This window comes from Bufo gargarizans, chromosome 3 (assembly GCF_014858855.1).
Source record: "Bufo gargarizans isolate SCDJY-AF-19 chromosome 3, ASM1485885v1, whole genome shotgun sequence".
Taxonomy (NCBI): Eukaryota; Metazoa; Chordata; class Amphibia; order Anura; family Bufonidae; genus Bufo; species Bufo gargarizans.
Genome location: NC_058082.1, coordinates 108,315,702 through 108,336,134, shown reverse-complemented (window position 1 = coordinate 108,336,134; position 20,433 = coordinate 108,315,702). Strand labels below are relative to the sequence as shown.

The 20,433-nt window shown below is 45.2% G+C and overlaps 1 protein-coding gene across 1 annotated transcript in view; it reads left to right on the top strand.

Moving 5' to 3' along the window:
* Nucleotides 1-20,433, top strand: part of LOC122931423 (sterol O-acyltransferase 2-like) — a 150,945-nt gene that overhangs the window by 90,192 nt on the left and 40,320 nt on the right. The window contains exon 8 of the mRNA XM_044285497.1: nt 15,168-15,252. Coding sequence (XP_044141432.1) covers nt 15,168-15,252 — 85 coding nt within the window. The remainder of the gene's footprint in view (nt 1-15,167; nt 15,253-20,433) is intronic.

The following is a 20,433-nucleotide window of genomic DNA, read 5'->3' as shown; positions in this document are numbered from 1 at the left end:
TGTTGTGCGACTTGAGCACATGCTGGAACTCCACATTCCACATGTTGGCCAGGCTTTGTGAGCAGCAGAGGGCAGTAGTGGAATACCAGCTGCAACATGGTCGTCGCCTTTCCAGTCAGCTTCCGCTATTCACAAGCGAGGAGTGGGCATGGATGTCTGACCTCTGTGAGGTTTTAAGAAACTTTGAGGAATCAATACAGATGGTGAGCGGCAATAACGCTATTATGAGCGTAACCATCCCTCTTCTGTGTCTACTCAAACGATCACTGCTCGCAATTAAGGACAATGCTTTACATGTGGAAGAGGTGGAAATTCGTCTTCTCAGCGCGAATTGTATGATAAAGGGGAGGAGGAGGAGCAGAAGACAGCTGCCTCTGCTACAGAGGGTAGTACCCATGGAAGTGTAATTCCATCTGTTCAGCGTGGGTGGGCAGAAGAGGAGGAAGAGGATGAGGAGATTGAAAGTGATCCTCCTGATGACAACAGCGAAGTCTTGCCTGTTGTTACTCTGGCACACATGGCTGACTTCATGTTAGGTTGCCTTTCCAGCGACCCGTGCGTTATACGCATTTTAGACAACACGGATTACTGGTTGTTCACCCTTCTCGACCCCCTCTACAAAGAGAACTTCTCATCTCTCATTCTCTGTTGGAGAGGACGAGAAAAACGGTGCAATACCAGAAGATCCTTGTTGAAAAAATGGCTCCAAAAATTTCCATCTGACAACGCTGGTGGCAGAGTCCTTAGTTCCTTGGCCAACCGAGGAGGAGAGTCAAGGGGAACAAACAGCAGTTCCAACAGAGGCTGGGCAACACTCTCCAAAGCCTGGGACCGTTTCATGACACCCCGCCAGCACCATCACTTTGATGCGCAGCCTAGTGTCACAAGGAGGGAAAATTTTTGAAAGATGGTGGAGTACATAGCAGACCGTGTCAGCATCCTTAATGATCCCTCAGTGCCTTACAACTACTGGGTGTCCAAGCTGGACACCTAGCACGAACTGGCGCTCTACACCTTGGAGGTGCGGGCCTGCCCTGCCGACAGCATTTTGTCTGAGTGGGTATTTAGTGCTGCTGGTGGCATTATAACAGATAAGCGTATCCGCCTGTCAACTGAAAATGCTGACAGGTTGACTTATAAAAATGAACAAGGCCTGAATTGACCATGACTTCTCGACTCCACCAGAGGAAATCTGATGAACATAAAGGCACTTTAAATGTGTTGTTTATAATGTACTGAATACACTGTATTCCCATGCACCTCTTCCACCACAAACAAGGGTATATGGTTGAATCTTCCTTTTATCATCCTCCTTCTCCTCTTCCATCATATCACATGCTTATTCGTCGCATATAATGCCGCATATAATTTTTTAGAGGGTCAGCTCACCAGCAGGCCCTCGCATATAATCTTTTACAGGGTCAGGTCACCTGAAGGCCCTTCCATATAATGTTTTAGAGGGTCAGCTCTCCTGCAGGCCCTCACCTACAACCTTTAAGAGGGTCAGCTCACCATCAGGCCTGCACCTAAAATCTTTTACAGGGTCAGCTCACCAGCAGGCCCTTGCATATAATGTTTTACAGGGTCAGCTCACCTTAAGGCCCTCGCATATAATTTTTTACAGGGTTAGCCCACCAGCAGGCCTTCACCTACAATCTTTTACAGGGTCAGCTCACCAGCAGGCACACACTTAAAAACTTTTACAACGTCAGCTCGCCTGCAGGCCTGCACCTAAAATGTTTTATAGGGTCAGCTCACCAGCAGGCCCTCCCATATTTATTTTTTTACAGGGTCAGCTTACCAGCAGGCCTTCACCTACACTCTTTTACAGGGTCAGCTCACCAGCTGGGTGGAGTGGCCAGTGGAGGGTTGGCTAAAAGCTCAGGTAGCCAGACTGTTACAGGGGGAGGGGGCGGGTACAGCTAGCCCACAACCCAGCATGAGACGGCTGCGGCGGGTTCGGCCGCCGGTGCGCCTGAGCCCTTCAGAGACCCCCCGGGTGGGAGCCGGGTCAGGAGCCCCTCAGGGGACCCTCCACGCCGGGAGGTTCGCAGGCCTTCTGTTTCTAGTACCTCCCGGCGTGGGAGGAATCCATCATGTCGGCGGGATACAGTTCTAGATGGGGGGCCAGTCCCCCATCCCCAGCGGCAGTCAGCAGGGATCCAGGAGCAGGTGCAGCGGTCCCCCCTGTTCTGGGGAGGGGGAAGGCCCGCTCGGCGAGGGAGAGGCAGCGGCAGCGGTGGTCACGAGGCTGTGCAGGGTGGAACCAGAAGTTTGCACAGGCCTTTCCAGTGTGACAGACAGTCTGAGGTTGGTTCCACCCACGGAGAAGAAGATGAAGCCAAAGTGGTGATGAGCGCATCCAGCGTGTCCAAAGCTGGGATGCAGAGTATCGGCGGTGGAATGGCGGCGGGGAGGATCGTTACGTTTATACCCTATACCAGGCATGTCCAAACTGCGGCCCTCCAGCTGTTGCAAAACTACAACTCCCAGCATGCTCTAATAGCTGTAAGCTATCCAGGCATGCTGGGAGTTGTAGTTTTGGAACAGCTGGAGGGCCGCAGTTTGGACATGCCTGCCCTATACAGTACCCAAATGCACTATAAAGAAAGTATATTGGTATATAACACCCCACTTCAATCAGTTTTTTGGGGGGATGACTAGTATATCACACCAGTAGAAATGATTTGTTCCAATAACGCTTGTCCCTCTATATACCTGAAGTATTGCAGCAGAACCGCACACAACTGCCGCACAATACAAATGCACTATAATATATTTTATAACATAGAAAGTATATTATAACATTGTACAAGGAAGGCAATCCATTAGAATCAGTGTCGGACTGAGGTACCTAGGGCCCACCAGTAAAATTTATTTTGGGGGCCCACCATACGGATACATTCAAATATAATAAATAATTTAACAAGTTTTTTTATATGAACACAGGCTGGTTGAGGTGCTGTACATTGAATATATGTATGTAGTGCAGTAAATCTAATGTGTTATGTTCAACTTGTGCAGGGGGTGGGAGACTAGGGGCCCACCTTGCCCAGGGGCCCACCGGGGGATTCCCCTGTACCCCTGTGGGCCAGTCCGAGCCTGATTAGAATATACATAAAGATAAAACATACCCTTTAATAATGTTACTATGAGGGCCCATTCACACGTCCGTAAGTGTTTTGCGGATCCGCAAAACACAGACACCGGCAATGTGCATTCCGCAATTTGCGGACGGCACTATAATAGAAAATGCCTACTCTTGTCTGCAATTGGGGACAAGAATAGGACATGTTCTATTTTTTTGCGGAAACGGAAGCACGGATCTGCAAATGTGGATGCGGACAGCACATTCTGGCCCCATTGAAAATTAATGGGTCTGCACCCGTTCTGCAAAATTGCGGAACGGATGGGGACCCATTTTGCGGACGTGTGAATGGAAAAGATATCCCTCAAAATGAAAATAAATTAAATTGTTAAAGTTAAAGGGAACCTGTCATGTGGATATTTGATTATAATCTAACTAATTATATACAATCATTAACTACTAAAAAGTACCTTAGATGTACCTTATTTTTCGCCGTATAAGACGCACTCCCCCCCCCCCCCCCAAAAGTGGGGGGAAAATAGCAGTGCGTCTTATGGGGCGAATGCTGCTGATTTTGCAGAGTTTTCAATGATACACCCGCCACGATGCCGCACGGCGAGTGTATCAGCTGTAAGGGAGGAGGGGCTGGGGGCCGGCATCTGCTTTTATAATGATAGCGGGGATAGAGGAGGGAGGAGGCAGGCCGGGAGGACAGGCGCTGGCAGTGTGAGTCATACGTCACGTGCCTGCGCCGCCCACTTTATGAATGAAGTAGGCGGCGTGGGCGCATGACGTATGACTCACGCTGCCAGCGCCTGTCCTCCCGGCCTGCCTCCTCCCTCCTCTCTGCTACCTACCGAGCGGCGAGCGCTTGTAGTTGTAAGTAATACACAGCGCTCATTATGCGATTATATACATAACAATTAACTGTTAGAGATACGATTATACAGTGAGCGGGGCCCGTGTAGTAGAATACAGTCACTGCACGGGCCCCGCTGTCATTATAAAAGCAGATGCGACCCCCACCCCGTGTATTGAGGGTCATTCACTACAGGGACACTTATGGAGGGGATCTGTGGATGACACATAGCATAAGATGCTATATATGTGTCATCCAGAGATCCCCCCCCCCATAACTGTCATACACAGATCCTCATAACAGTGCCATCCAGAGAGCCCAATAAGAGCCACCCACAGATCCCCCATAAGTGTCGCCCACAGATCCCTCATGAGTGTCGCCCACAGATCCCCCATGAGTGTCGCCCACAGATCCCCCATGAGTGTCGCCCACAGATCCCCCATGAGTGTCGCCCACAGATCCCCCATGAGTGTCGCCCACAGATCCCCCATGAGTGTCGCCCACAGATCCCCCATGAGTGTCGCCCACAGATCCCCCCATGAGTGTCGCCCACAGATCCCCCATGAGTGTCGCCCACAGATCCCCCATGAGTGTCGCCCACAGATCCCCCATGAGTGTCGCCCACAGATCCCCCATGAGTGTCGCCCACAGATCCCCCATGAGTGTCGCCCACAGATCCCCCCATGAGTGTCGCCCACAGATCCCCCCATGAGTGTCGCCCACAGATCCCCCCATGAGTGTCGCCCACAGATCCCCCCATGAGTGTCGCCCACAGATCCCCCCATGAGTGTCGCCCACAGATCCCCCCATGAGTGTCGCCCACAGATCCCCCATGAGTGTCGCCCACAGATCCCCCATGAGTGTCGCCCACAGATCCCCCATGAGTGTCGCCCACAGATTCCCCCATGAGTGTCGCCCACAGATCCCCCATGAGTGTCGCCCACAGATCCCCCATAAAAGTGCGCCATCCACAGATCCCCCATAACAGTGCGCCATCCACAGATCCCCCATAACAGTGCCATCCACAGACCACAATTAGTTCAAAACCCACCAAAAGCACACCTTTTGCTTCAAAATATTTATTTTCTTATTTTCCTCCTCAACAACCTAGGTGCGTCTTATGGGCCGGTGCGTTTTATAGGGCGAAAAATACGGTATTCATTTACTGATGTGACAGATGGTTACCTCACAATATACACACAAAGATGCCACATGCCGCATGCTAATGAGCTGATTTGAGTCCAGCATGATGTCAGTGAGTCCAGCGTTTATTTAATTCGGAGCTTTAGCCACTCCCCTGCCCACCTGCTGCTGATTCATATGGAAAATAACTGTTAATCAGCAGCAGGTAGACGGAGAGAGTCAGGAGCTCATGAATATTCAGGACTCATCATAATGAGCTGATGCTTTTCAATACAAGATGTTGGCAGATTGACTGGGTCAATTAAAGAAAGTGACCCAGCATTTTACTAAGAGAATCAGTCACTTATTTATGTTGCCCTTAGTTAGGACACCATAAAACTGGTGACAGGTTCCCTTTAAGCAAAAAGCATAGATGTGATAGGCAATAACGAGTGCTCGGCGGCACCAAATCTGAAATCATATGTTCTGCCACAATCCGGAGGGTTCCAGTGCAGATCCATGAATCCCGGAGGGAAAGCAAAAAACATCTATCCCTGGGCTAGATGATAATGTGGTATTGAAGGACAGGGTGGGCAAAGAACTGTCCCTGATATTGCCCTACAGGGGGGTGCTATTCTGGCCCTGATAGCCTAACCACAGACCACCCGCCCTGATAAGAGCGACCCGTCCGGAACCTTACCCTATATAGAAATGGCCCTAGTAAGCCCCTAGCCCCTAGGCCCCTGACTTCCAGGTGATCACTATTTAGATCTATGTGTTTTTGACTCATTATAAAAGTAAATTCTAAGTATATCGCGCCCCTCTGTGTATCACACCTATCGATAACACCCCTATACCAGTCCTTAAAATGACTTTTGTGGCCCTATTAGCTAGCATTTGGTGTCCCTAACAGCCTGTCCCTGCTCCACACAGCAACCTCTCCCTACACTGGCAAAACACTGAATGTAAAATGGTGGCCAGATCAGGTTTATTTATAAGGTAGGGGGTATGTCCATGTGCTGAAACGTCTCAATTGGCTGTCCTGTACCACCTGATGGATGTGTCATGGGTCAAAGTTCTTCACAATGTAAAAGAATATGGCGGGTGCGAATATCTCCATATGTTCGCATGTTTGGTGAATCGCGAACATGCAAAGTTCGCCGCGAAACGACCGCCAGGCGAACCGCAAGGCCATCTCTAATTATAATAAAACATGAGGCAATACAACAGTACAGAGAGGGGACATTATAAATACAGGGGGCACTGTTTGGAGACATTAAACATACTGGGGGCCCTACAGGGGGACAATTATAAATATTAAGGGTATTATAGTAATAAAGAGGACACTGATGGGGGGCATAATACAGGGGGCACTACTGGTAAAGTATAGAGGGGAGAGCATTTTAAATAAAGGGGGTGGGGTCGTGGCCTGGCTATGGAGGAGTAGAGACTCACTCCACTTCAGCTCCTGCCTCTAGACAAACGGAGAGACCCTAACCGACCACATACACATCGCCATTGTATCAGCTATGGGAATCAGAAAGAAGAAAAGTAAGCAGACGAACATTAGCCAGACGGAGAATGCCTCCTCACAAAGTATTGAGAGGTTTCTTGCCCTGGATTCACAGCACACGCACCATCTGCCATCTTCCTTGGTGGACCGAACAGATGAAGCAGCAGAGACACCAACAATACCCTCCCTCCTGGAACTGATTTCAGAGATCCTACTGACTCGGGAAGAGAACCGGAGGAGATTCATGCTGTGGAGCGGGGGTCTAATGCAACAGGTAAAAACCCAACACGCGACTTACCGTCACCATGTGGCTCAGCAGTGGAAGCGTGGGGAGATGGGGAATGGGAAAAATTTCCCTTATATGAGCACCAATCACCCAACCCCACAGCCCACATCCCACATTACCACCCCGGTCTCCCCTGTGTGTAAATCCCCGGCTACAACTATCATTGCCACACAGGCAGATATGGAGACCTCAACCCTAACTGAACTGAGAGATTTACATACACGCATCACCTCCATCCCAATCAAAGAAGACATGGAGACATATATCTCCAGACTAGAAATAGCCTATAGGGCAGAAGTTAAAAACATAAAAAACAAAAAAGTGCATTCCTTGGGGCAAAGGTGACATCTATGGAACACTCTGTAGCAGCGGTGGCCACTAAACAGGACACTCAAGAGGCTAGTATAGCGTCACATGCTTTTCAAATACAATACCTTGCAGACATGCTGGATGATGCTGAAAATAGAGGGAGGCACAATAATATCAGAGTGCGTGGCCTCTCTGAAGAAGTGGCACCAGGGGACTTAGAAAACACTTTACGCTCTAACTTCAATAACCTCTTAGGGGTTTCTTTAGATACACCCCTGGAGCTGGATAGGACCCATCATGCTCCGGGACCCAAACCTACTGACCTGGATAGGGTTAGAGATGTGATATGCCAAGTACACCACTATTGACAGAAGGAAGCCATAATGAAGAAGGCCAGAGAGGCTGGTCAGGGGCAATTTAAAGGTTCCACGATACAACTTCTGTCAGACCTTTCACCCTATACTTTAAAAAAACAGAAGGCCTTGCGCCCCTTTCTTTCCCTTCTACAACAACACAAAATTGTGTACACAAGGGGATTTCCCTTCTGCCTGCAAGTTCGCATAAACGGACAGACAGTGGTCCTTCGACATCCCAGAGATCTATTGACCTTCTCGAGGTGCTAGATGTTGCATTAGTGGAGATCTCGGAATGGCCCTCTCTACCCAATGGAATCACAAGAGATACAGTACCAATGCCTCAGAGAGAAGCCAGACCACGTCGCCGGAAAGTTCGCCGTACTACCAGAATCCAGGCTGTGTTAGCAGAGGCCTCCATGGAGGGAGGTTGTCAGGAAACATAGATGTCCGGGCCCAACGGAGGACACTCCAGCTATTAGCTCGATACGCTTACTTTAGAAGCTGACTTAGAGTTCTAAAAATAATACTTAATGTTGACACTCAGTTTTGACGAGCTGGGCCCTGCCAAAGGGCTACAACTCCTAACTGGATCATCTGCCCCTCCCGTGTTAATTTGCCCGCTGAGACATAGCTCTCCTTGGAGGAGGGGGGTGTTGGATGGCGTATCCTCATGTGCATGGCATCATGTCTAATACCAGTGGTGCCCAATTTTGTGATATACACGACCTAACATGGTATCTGAGAGAGAGAGGGTTCTAGTAGGTGACCAGCTCATAATGATAAAAAGCTCCACATACCGAAGCCACTCAAGGCCCTAGCCAAAAGATTCTAGATATAGATATATCTGTTGTTGATGCTATATACTTAGTTTTAAAATTGACATAGGGTTTGACATTAAGATATGGTGTAGGGGCCTTAGTCCGGATCTGTTATATGATCACAACTGTTGAGCTGTTTGCATGGCCCTCCTGTGTCGGTCGGCCCCTGGGAACATAGCTTCCTCCATTGGGGCCGGGTCCCTTGATGGCTGATCCTCATAGGCATGGTGTTAACTATAACACTGATGTTACTATCCTTTGAGACACATATACCTTAGCAGGGTGACTTTATGATTAAGTGCTCATGGCTCACTAGACGTTCATGGTTATAAAATGGTGATGTTTATACTTTATTGTTGTTCTTCAGATCATCATACAGGATCCCTCCTGTGCACGCTTCCACATAGGGACTCGCGTCTCTCTTGATGTGAGATATACTCTTTCCCTTCTTCCTACATCCTCTGCATCATCTTAAAATTCCAGTATATATATTGGATTTGACTTGGTAATTTACCTGCTACTTTCTCTTTAACTCAACACTTCTCCAAGTCTTATTCTTAAAGGGGTTGTCAGAGTTATGGAAAAAAAAGATATAGCACTGTAAATCTGATGGTCAGCGATTATATAACTAAGCTAAGCAAGTTTTAGGCAAAAAAAAATAAAAAATCTATTTCCTCATTTCCCTGGTTCTCTTCTGTCTCTTTATTTACTTGCAATAAAATAAATCTCTGCCCCTCCCCCTACACTGCTAAGGGAGTGAATACAAGAGCTGCCCTTAGTGAAATGTCTGCCTGCTGGGAAACTCGGCAGCATGTTGTATGTGTAGAACTACAGGTCCCAGCTGTATAATGACACTGCTAAGGGAGTGAATACATGAGCTGCCCTGAGTGACATGTATGCCTGCTGGGAGACTCAGCAGCATGTTGTATGTGTAGAACTACAAGTCCCAGCTGTATAATGACACTGCTAAGGGAGTGAATACAAGAGCTGCCCTGAGTGACATGTATGCCTGCTGGGAGACTCAGCAGCATGTTCTATGTGTAGGACTACAAGTCCTAGCAGTAAAATGACACTGCTAATACACACAGTATCTTCCCCCCTACCTGCAATGCTCTGCAGAACTTCTCTTTCAGCTCCTGTGCCCAGCATTTGTCTCCTCACTGCCTGCAGCTACACAGTAAACACTTCAGCCCTGAGTCTGTGCAGCTGAAGGGGTTAAGAATCCTGGTGTGTGAAGGGGGTGTGGCCAGCACAGTGACATCTTGTGTACAGATCTCTCAGGCTTGTGCACAAACATCATCAGATGCACAAGATCAGGGAGAGAAGCTGACATCACAGGTCATGTGACGCTCAGTGAAATCTGAGAAAACCAGCCACTGGAGATAAAGTGAGTTAATTGGAAAGCTGCTACATTTGCCTAGTTAGAAACATAAAATAAAAAAAATAAGGGTGGGTTCACACTAGCGTTAGGGATTCCGTTATAGCTTTCCGTTATAACAGGGTTACAACGGAACGGAATCCATAGGACGGAATGCAAAGCGGAAGCCTTTAAGAGGCATTCTATTAGGACGGAGCAAAACAGAAGTCTTTGGGAAAACATAACGGATCTGTCTGGGTCCCATTATGCAAGACGGAAAACAAAGTCCTGTCGACAGGACTTTGTCTTCCGTCTTGCATAATGGGAACCAGATGGATCCGTTTTGATTCCCATAGACTTCTATTAGGACGGAGAGCAAACGGAATGCCTTTTAAAGGCGTCCGTTTTGCATTCCGTCATAATTCAAGTCTATGGGCAGCAAAACGGATCCGCCCTTCCGTCTTATGGATTCTGTTATGTTCTGTTGTAACCCTGTTATAACGGAAAGCCATAACGGACTCCATAACGCTAGTGTGAACCCACCCTAACTCGGACAACCCTTTTAATCTTTAACTGTCCTAACGTTTCCTTTCCACTTTCCTTCTTTCTTTTCACCACCCCCTTAGTAACCCCCCCTTTTTTTTCTTCTTCTCTCTCTCTTCTCTCTATTATTTAATTTGTACCAAAGAGAGATGACTTCCTTAAATATAGGATCTCTGAACGTCCGGGGGGTTTAGTGCCCCTCAAAAAAAGGTCCCAAATTCTTTACTATATGCACAAACAGAGAGTACAAATTACAGGAAACGCATTTTAAAGAGGGGCATGTGCCGGTGCTACGTGATAGGTATTTTACACATTGGCATTATAACCCAAGCTCAGACTCACGATCGAAAGGAGTCTCTGTGGGCTTGCACAAATCCTTACAAGGGACAGTGGTGGATTTTAGAATGGATGGAGAGGGGCGCTCTATTTTTCTCAAGCTGAGGATTTACTCGACTTTAGTCACTGTGGTCAATTGGTACCTGCCTAACCAGAGACGGCTTTCTACTTGCAGATCCTTCCTACGTCAATTATCCTATTTTGCTGAGGGACAAGTGATAGTCGTTGGAGACTTTAACTTCACACTGGATCCACTTGTGGCTCCCCGCCAGCAACTGAGATCCTTACTTTTACATCTCCACTCTCTCCAGCTTGTAGATGTTTGGCAAATTCTCCATCCACAAGGTAGACTACACATTCTTCTCCCCTCCACATCAGTCCTATAGCCGCATAGACCTCTTCCTTGTTAGCCACCACACCCTAGCATGGAAACCACAGGCCTCTATCAGGAACATACTGTTTTCTGACCATGCACTGATCTATCTGGCGGTAGAGCTACCCGATGCAGCTCCTAAGCCATGGAATTGGAGGTTAAATGACAACCTTCTTAAGGATGTAGTATGTGCGGCAGATATTTAAAAAGCAATCAATGAATTTTTGCAGATACACGCCACTGATGCTACCTCTCTACCAAAACAATGGGAAGCACTGAAGTGCATCCTTAGGGGAATCTTTATAAAACATGTTACCCGGCTGAAAAAAGAAAGGGCACATAAACTCATTCAAAATGGACATCTTACCAAAATTCTTGTACATCTTCCAAACCATTCCACTAACACCGCCCTCATCCTTTTTTCGAAAATTAAGAACAGCAATCACCTGATTTGTTTGGGGACACCTTAGCCCTCAGATAGGATTCTCCACTTTAATCAGACTTAAGTAGGTAGGTAGGTAGGCCTTCCTGATCTCAAGTTATATCACACAGCGGCATCCCTCACAAGATTACTTAATTGGCAGTACAATGGGGAAATAAAACAATGGGTATGGTTAGAACAATCCCTTTATCCTCTTCTCCTTAAATACACCCCTTGGACTGTTCCTGAAGATCGTCCACAACTGATTAAAAAGAACTCCATATTACGACAAAATCTTAAATTGTAGGATTCCCTGACTGAGAGAGGCATTTGCGCCAGAAGACTCAGCCCACTTAGGGTATTTTCACACTAGTGTTTTTCTTTTCCGGCACTAAGTTCCGTCCTAGGGGCTCTATACCGGAAAATAACTGATCAGTTTCATCCCCATGCATTCTGAATAGAGAGAAATCTGTTCAGGATGCATCAGGATGTCTTCAGTTCAGTCACTGAACAGCGTTTTGAACGGAGGAAATACTGCAGCATGCTGCGGTATTCTCTCCGTCCAAAATTCCAGGTCAGTTGCCGGAATGCGGATCCGGCATTAATTTACATTGAAATGTATTGTTGCCGGATCCAGCATTAAAAATACTGAAATGCCGGAGCCGTCCTTACGGTCTGCGCATGCGCAGACCGGTAAAAATGTGAAAAAAAAATAGAAACTGATCCGTTTGTCCGTATGACAAATGGACAGACGGATCCGTTCTTGCAATGTATTTGTTTATATTTTTTTTCACATTTTTAAAAGTCTGCGCAGACCGGAAGGACGGATCCGGCATTGCGGTATTTTTAATGCTGGATCCGGCTCTAATACATTCCTATGAAAAAAATGACGGATCTAGCATTCAGGCAAGTGTACCATTTTTTTGGCCGGAGATAAAACTGCAGCATGCTGTGGTATTATCTCCGTCCTCAACAGTCAAAAAGACTGAACTGAAGACATCCTGATGCATCCTGAACGGATTGCTCTCCATTCAGAATGCATGGGGATATGCCTGATCAGTTCTTTTCCGGTGTAGAGCCCCTAGGACGGAACTCTATGCTGGAAAAGAAAAACGCTAGTGTGAAAGTACCCTTACTCCGATGTTTCACAACCCGGCCTTCCCTGCTAGCACAGGCAGAGATTCTTTCCTTGGTATGCGGGCTATAGACGATCCTTGGTTTCATAACCTTCTGTTAGGGAACCCTTTGCCTTCTTTATCCGCGATAGTAGCGAAATTTTCTAACGAGTGTATTTCATGGCTGGAATATGAACAACTGAAGTCATATATTTCCTCTGGAGGAGAGCAGTGCGCTTTTGGGACATCTCTGACGGAGACTGAAAAATTGTTTACTCTGTCCTCCCTGCCGACACACTTGATCTCTCAACTATACCGAAATCTATTGGCAGATTCTTATAGAGACACTCCAGGCTTTGTCTCGGGGTGGGAACAAGAATTAGGAACTGACATTGAATGTACTGACCAGCAAAAAGCCTTCATATTCTCTCATAAGCTTTCTATGGCATGTTCTGCACAGTAAAAGAACTACAAGATTATGTCACGCTGGTACAGGTATCCAGTTAGACTACATAGGATCTTTTCTGCCGTCTCTGAGTTGTGCTTGAGATGCGGCAAAGAAAAAGGCACAATGTTACATGTATGATGGGAGTGTGAACTGGTCAAACCATTTTGGGATAAGGTTTTTGAAGTATTCCACAACATCACACAGAAAACTGTTCACAACTCCCCTCAGGTAGCGCTCCTCTCCATCTTACCGGGCTCCATCGCATCTCAAAAAAAAGAGCTTGCTAAGATTCTGTATCACGGCAGCTAGATCGGTAATACCTAGACACTGGCGCACGACAGGTGTACCTAACTTGAGAGAATGGTACCAAGAAATGCTATATATTGCTAGAATGGAGGAGATTTCCTCCGAAGAAAATGATCAATCCTCAAAATATATAAGGATCTGGTCGAAATGGATAGATTTATTTAGAATTTCCCAAACTTTCTTTCCTTACTCTCTACTTGAGAGATTTCCTAAAGGAACCTCCAGTTTTGTGGAGTCATCTCCCCTGAGATTATTAAATATATACAACCCCCCCCTCTCCTTTTTTTCTTTCTCTTATTACTTCCCTATCCTTTTCTTCTCTCCTGTCTCTTCTTCAGCCTCTCTTTTTTCACTACTATTTCATTTCACATTCTTTAATCTAACCATACATGTGTTGTCTATACTAGTCCACATCTTGCAGCAACCAAAGATAGTCACTTATTTCAATGCTTGGTATTGTAAAACTAAACTGTACTGATACTGTCTTGCTGATTTACAAATACCTTTATTGTGGCTTGCATTTAACTATGTTATACTACATGAAAAACTCAATAAAATTGTTTAAACATAAATAAAGGGGGTACTTCTAGAGGACATTATAGTAATACAGGGGGCAGTACAGAGAGGGGGAATTATGAACACAAGGTGCACTGTTTGGGGACATAAAAAATACTGGGGGCACTACAGCAGAGCAATTATAAATATGAGTGGTATTAAATACTACTACTGACACTACTATGGGTAATAAACATATGAGGGGCATTACTTGGGTATTATACATACTGGGGGCATTACAGGGGGGCATAGCTGCTTTAATACTACTAGGGTTATTGTAGGGGCATTATTATTGGGCACAATTTGAAGGACATAGCACTCTTGGAGAGCATTATTACTATTGGGGGGACTGTATGGGACACTATTATTAATGAGGACACTCTGAAAGAGAATTATTACTATTGGTGGGACTTTTGGGAGCACTTTAGAGAATTTCTGTATGGCAGTGTTATTTTGTAAGCATTGTATTTGGGGGAATTTGGGAGAACAGTATTGGGAGTTGCAGCAGGATAATACCGTTGGGTCACTATCGGAAGAGGGATGATAGAAAAGTCAGGAATCTAACATGTCTGTCTGGCAAACTCTGCAGAGGCACAACTGAAATACTTTGTCATGACAGTCTGGTCCGAAGAGGTAGTGCTGTGGGTGGGGCGCCATTTCAGTTTTCACCTCAGGCAGTAGAAGAGGTAGGTTTGACCAAGTGAAGACCCCAAATGCGAGCCAGGATATATTCAAATTTTCAAATCCAATGGCCAAAGGCTATCTTGTTCCTGTTTCAGGTCATTTTTTCCATTTTGTTAAAATATAACATTTATATATGTCTTTATTAAAAACTAAGAAAATATATTACCCAAAACTAACTAAATTAAAACATAAAGTGAACATATGAATCTTTTTATTTTTCCCAAAGGTTTTGTCTAACTGCTATGGGAGATCAGCAGGGATATTAGCTTCATATCCCCTTTAAACAGTGCACTGTGGCACAGTTAGTTAGTTTTGGGTAATATACCTTTTTTTAATAAAGACACATTAAATGTTATATTTTAACAAAATAGAAAAATGACCTGAAACAGGAACAAGATAGCCTTTGGCTATTGGAATTTAAATTTGGCCAAGGCCACAGCTTTCAACTGTATCAGCGCCCTGATGATGTGGATGGACAGGGCTGTCCTGATTAGTGCCCCCGACCTAAATTTGCTTGGGGCCCTATAAATGCCAAGCCCGCCTGTGCATATCCTGGGGATAGGTCATCAGTATTAAACACTTGGACAACACCTTTAAATTACACATAAAAGATTCTGTACAGGAGAAGTTTCATATGGTTTTATGACTTTGATTTTAATGATTTTTTTCCTGTTGCAGAGAAAAATGCCAAGATACCTTCACTTTCAAGTTATCTTTATTTTCTCTTCTGTCCAACACTGGTTTACAGAGACAGCTATCCAAGGTAAATCCCAAGACAAGTTGTGATTAATGGCACCCATACATATTAGAATATTGCTGGCTGAACCCCCTGTTTTCAACAATCTAATGTGTATGAGGAGATCCCGACTTTCCAACGCCAGGAAAGAGAAGGATCGGACATATTGAATTTCAAAGTTGGATCCTTTTGTTCATCTGGAACATATGCTAAAATCATATCATATGGGCACCTTAATTGGTCATTTGTACTTTCACACAACTTTGCATAAATCAATAGTACAGCTAAATATAAGAAATTTTGTAACATATGTTATTAGAGAAAAATGATTTGTTCTAGAGTTATCAGCTGTTTTCGTTTCCCCTTCCTATTCTAAACTAACTTTTTGAAATTTGTGAGAAATCTGTCTTGGTGAGACAGATGGCTGTTCACTGAAGGATCAGATGATATCATCCCATAAAGGTCTAAGAAGGGGGAAGGGGGTGATGGAGGGAGGAAGTACAGAGAGGGCCTGAGAGACAGATACAAAATAGACATGATTCAACAGCTAATAGTAAGTGGTGTATCTCACCCAAAGTGTTTTATTCACATCTGTACTGCTCAGTACTTCTCTGTAATGTCCTATATGGTGTTTCTGAGTGAGTGAAATACAAAAAGCTGAATATGTTGTCTGCACGTGTAAGGGGAGCATTTTGTCTCCACCCACCAGCACAGAGACAACTGAGAATTATAGCTGCTATTTGCAAAGAAGAAAACTGCTAAAAATGCTTGGCACAAGTAAAATAATGGTCTGATATAATGCTATTTCTCATGTATCTCATGTAAACACACTTTGCAGCTTCAGGTATACTCTGAAAGTGTAGGTATGCTTTAAGTTGGCCATTATATACATTATTACATAACTTCTGTGTGGAATTTAATTTTTTTTTTCTCCCTCTCCTCCTGTCTCCTATTCCTTTCTTTCCTCTGAAGGAAGAGGGCTGGGGGGACGCATCACAGGGCTAGGGTGGGGGGACGCATCACAGGGCTAGGGTGGGGGGGAGAGGGGGGTTGGGTTGTGGGAAGAAAGAGGAAAAAAAGGTATTAACTATATTGAGTGTCTACTCCAACACTCTTCTTTGTGTATTTGTTTTATATACCAATAAAGTTGTTAAATAAAAAAATAATAATTAAACGTCAATATCAATCAATATCTCATGTATTTGACTTTACTTTTATTAGTTTGTCTGTAGAAGAGAAATATATTAGGGAAGATATACTAATTCTGTCTACCATTTAGACAAGTCTAAATGTATGATATACGTAGACAGTCTAAAGATGTTCCAAATTGATCAAAGTTGTTATTGCTAAATAATCAATTTGGTGCATCTTTAGCCTCCTTTATATAACTTTACACCAACTGTTGGTTGTCTAAAACTGTGCAGCTGTGATCCATCTCAGTCAGTGTATGGCCCTTTCCTAGACGGCCCCTTTTAAAGGGAACCCATCAAGTTGAACAAGATGTCTGAGTTGCAGGCAGCATGTGTCACGGTCTGTCCTGTGACAGGGGTCAGAAGATCTAGGAGACTGGCTGCACGTGATGTGATCTGACAGCCTTTCTGGTTTCACTCTTCTGTGTTATTGTGGGGTATGACCACACCTCTGGTCTCGGGTGTAGATTAATTGGTAATTCCTACTCCTCTATTTAGTCTGGCCTCACCCATTATGCTATGCAGTTGATAGCTCCTTTTGGTTGTGAAGAGCTGGTGTCTGGTTCTCCTCAGAGCTCCTGCTCATCTACATATTTTGGAGTTAAATGTCTTTTCCCTATTTCTTATTCGTGGTTTTCCCCTACCGTTTGGTATTAGGCCTGAGGGAGTCTCCTGTTACTTCAGTTGGGAAGGAACAGGTCATCTCTGGTCCTGACACTATTTCCAGGGCCCTTTAGGGTCAGATAGGGGCCTAGGTTTCAGCATATGAACATTCCTACCATCAAGGTTTGTTCATACTTATAGTAGTCAGGGCTCGGGTTAGAGATTTACTAGGTCGTGACCTTTCCCTGGTTTCCAGGCCTAGTACCTTTTCCCTTCCCTCTTGTGGTCTGTGTGGAGTTATCCTCCCACACCGCGCTGTGACATTATCAACTGCTGGAAACCGTCATTTTCTTTGTGTCAGTAAGGCTGTGTCAGGGATCACAGGCTGCTGGTGCCAGTAGTAGTTACCAGGCCTGTCCTGAATCTAAGGTCATGCTTCCGGACAGATTTTCGGGGGGAAGTGGATAATTTAATTCAGTTAAGAGAGTTGTGTAAATTATACTTTAAGTTACGTCTGCTTTCATCTGGGGGGAGCCAAAGAGTTGGTATTATCATTTCATTGCTTAAAGGGGACTCTGTCTTGGGCTTTTTTTCTACCGACCGTATCACAGTCCCTCCGGTTGGTAGATTAATTTTTCAGAGCTCTAGGTCTTACCTACAATGATCTGGATCGGATCTCCCTGGCCAAGACTAAGTTACGTGGTTTACGGCAGGGAGAGCATTCTGTGAAGATCTATTGCTCTGAATTCAGAAGATGGGCTACGGATACGGAGTGGAATGATTCAGCTCTCCGTAGCCAATTCTGTCAGGATTTATCCGAGAGGCTAAAGGATGCATTGGATTGTCACGAAAATCCTGAGTCATTGGAAGCGGCTATGTCCCTTGCCGTATGTATTGATAGACGCCTGAGAGAGAGAGATCTAAGGTCCCTCCCTCTCAGGGCGAATCATCATATAACGTGGCGGCTTCCTCTGACGCTTTAGGTGGAGAGACTCCTGAGTTTATGTCTGGTGATGAGCCTATGCAGTTAGGGGAAGCTACCACTGGGCCTGTTTGCAAGGGTTTTAGTCATAAGAAGGGAATATGTTTTTTTTCTGTGGAAAAAGAGGACATTTTGTTAATGTTTGTCCTTACGTTCAGCGTCAAGGTGAAAACAAAAAGAAAAAAATGTTTCATTCCCATCTTACTCTAGGTGATGTGGGTGGGGAGTCAAAAAACTTACTTTTGTCATTTACTGGTACTACCTTATTTCTCCTGTCTGCCGAGGTGGCGATAGAGTCCAAAACTGTGGAAACTGAGGTGTTTATTGACAGTGGGGCAGGGGTTAATCTAGTAGATGGTCAGTTCGTCCGTATGCATGGGTTAACTGCAATTGCATTGTGAAAAATATTTCTGTGTTTGTAATTGACTCCGCACCACTTACTCAGAAATGTTTGTCACAGATGATGCAGGACATCCGTTTAAGAGTAAGTGATTTTCATCAGGAATCCATTTCGTGTTTTGTGCTGGAAGGTATGCCTGCCCCATTGGTTCTGGGTTTACCTTGGTTAAGTAAACATAATCCTACCATTGACTGGCAAGCTAAACAGATTCTCAATTGAGTGATTATTGCATGGAAAACATGTCTTAATACATCTCTTTCTGTCTTAACCACTAAAGCTGTACCTACTTTGATTTCTGATTTTTCTGAGACTGGTTGCCAGGATTTACCCCCACATCGGGAATATGATTGTAACATCAATCTTATTCCCGGAGCGAAGTTGCCCAAATCTAGTTTATAGAACCTTTCTGAACTGAAAAGAGCGGCCATGCGAGAGTATATTGCCGAAAGTTTGGCTATGGGACATATTAGACCTTCTAAATCCCCACAGGCAGCAGGGTTTTTCTTTGTAAAGAAGAAAGACGGAACTCTTAGGCCATGTCTGGACTGCCGTAAGCTCAATCGGATTACGGTCCGTGATCCTTATGCCCTTCCTTTGATTCCTGACTTGTTTAATCAGATTGTTGGTGCCAAGGTGTTCTCCACATTTTACTTAAGGGAGGCATATAATCTGGCCAGGATCAAGGAAGGGGATGAATGGAATACGGCATTTAATACCCCAGAGGGTCATTTTGTGAATCTGGTCATGCCATTTGGGTTAACTAATGCTCCTGCGGTGTTCCAGCATTTTATTAATGATATATTTCATCATCTGGTGGCAGGATTTGCTGTTGTGTATCTGGATGACATACTAATTTATTCTCCAGACATGGAGACTCATCAGGATCATGTAAGACAGGTGTTACAGATCCTAAATGAGAGAATAAATTGTATGCTAAGTTGGAGAAGTGTGTATTTGCAGTTCAGGAAGTGCAATTCCTGGATTACTTACTCTCATCTTCAGGTTTTCATATGGATCCAGAGAAGGTCCGTGCTGTGTTGGACTGGGATCGACCTGAAAATCTAAAAGCGCTTATGCGGTTTTTGGGGTTCACCAACTACTACCGTAAATTCATTTTGAACTACTCGACTGTGGTTAAACCTTTTATCGGACATGACTAGGAAAGGTTCGGATGTCTCAGTCTGGTCTAATGAGACATTACAAGCCTTTTCAGTGGTGAAGGAATGTTTTGCTTCTGCTCCTATACTGGTGCAACCGGATGTGTCTCAGCCATTTATTGTGGAAGTTGACGCATCCGAGGTAGGGGTAGGAACAGTCTTGTCGCAGGGTCCTTCACCTATGAAATGCTCCCATGTGCATTCTTCTATAAGAAACTCTCGGCTGTAGAAAGGAATAATAAGGTGGGTAATAGAGAATCGTTGGCCATTAAGTTGGCTTTTGAGGAATAGTGTCATTGTTTAGAAGGAGCCATTCATCCTATTACTGTGCTTACTTATCACAAAAAATCTGGCTTACTTGGAGTCGGCTAAGCGACAGACCCAAGATGGTCGTTGTTTTTTTACCAGATTTAATTTCATTGTCACCCATCCCCCTAGGGTTAAGAACTTCAAGGCCGATGCTTTGTCACGTAGCTTTACTGGGGGGGGGGGGAGGGAGGATTGGGAAGATCCTGGTCGGATATTGTCTGAAGGGGTAGTAATATCTGCCCTATAATCCGACCTTGAGGCAGAGGTGTTGGAGGCCAAGGGAGATGCACCGAATTCTTGCCCTCCGGGGAAGTTGTTTGTTCCTTCTGAATTACGTCACAAGGTGTTCGAGGAACATCACTGTACAGTTCTCACAGGACATCCTGGGAGCAGATCCACTGTCGCTCTCCTCTCTCGTAGATTCTGGTGGCCACGGTTGTGCAAGTGTGTTGAGGATTATGTATCAGCTTTCGGTACTTGTGCACGTGCTAAGGTGACACATACTTGGCCTTCCGGATCTTTACATCCATTGGCCATCCCATCCCAACCTTGGACTCATTTATCCAT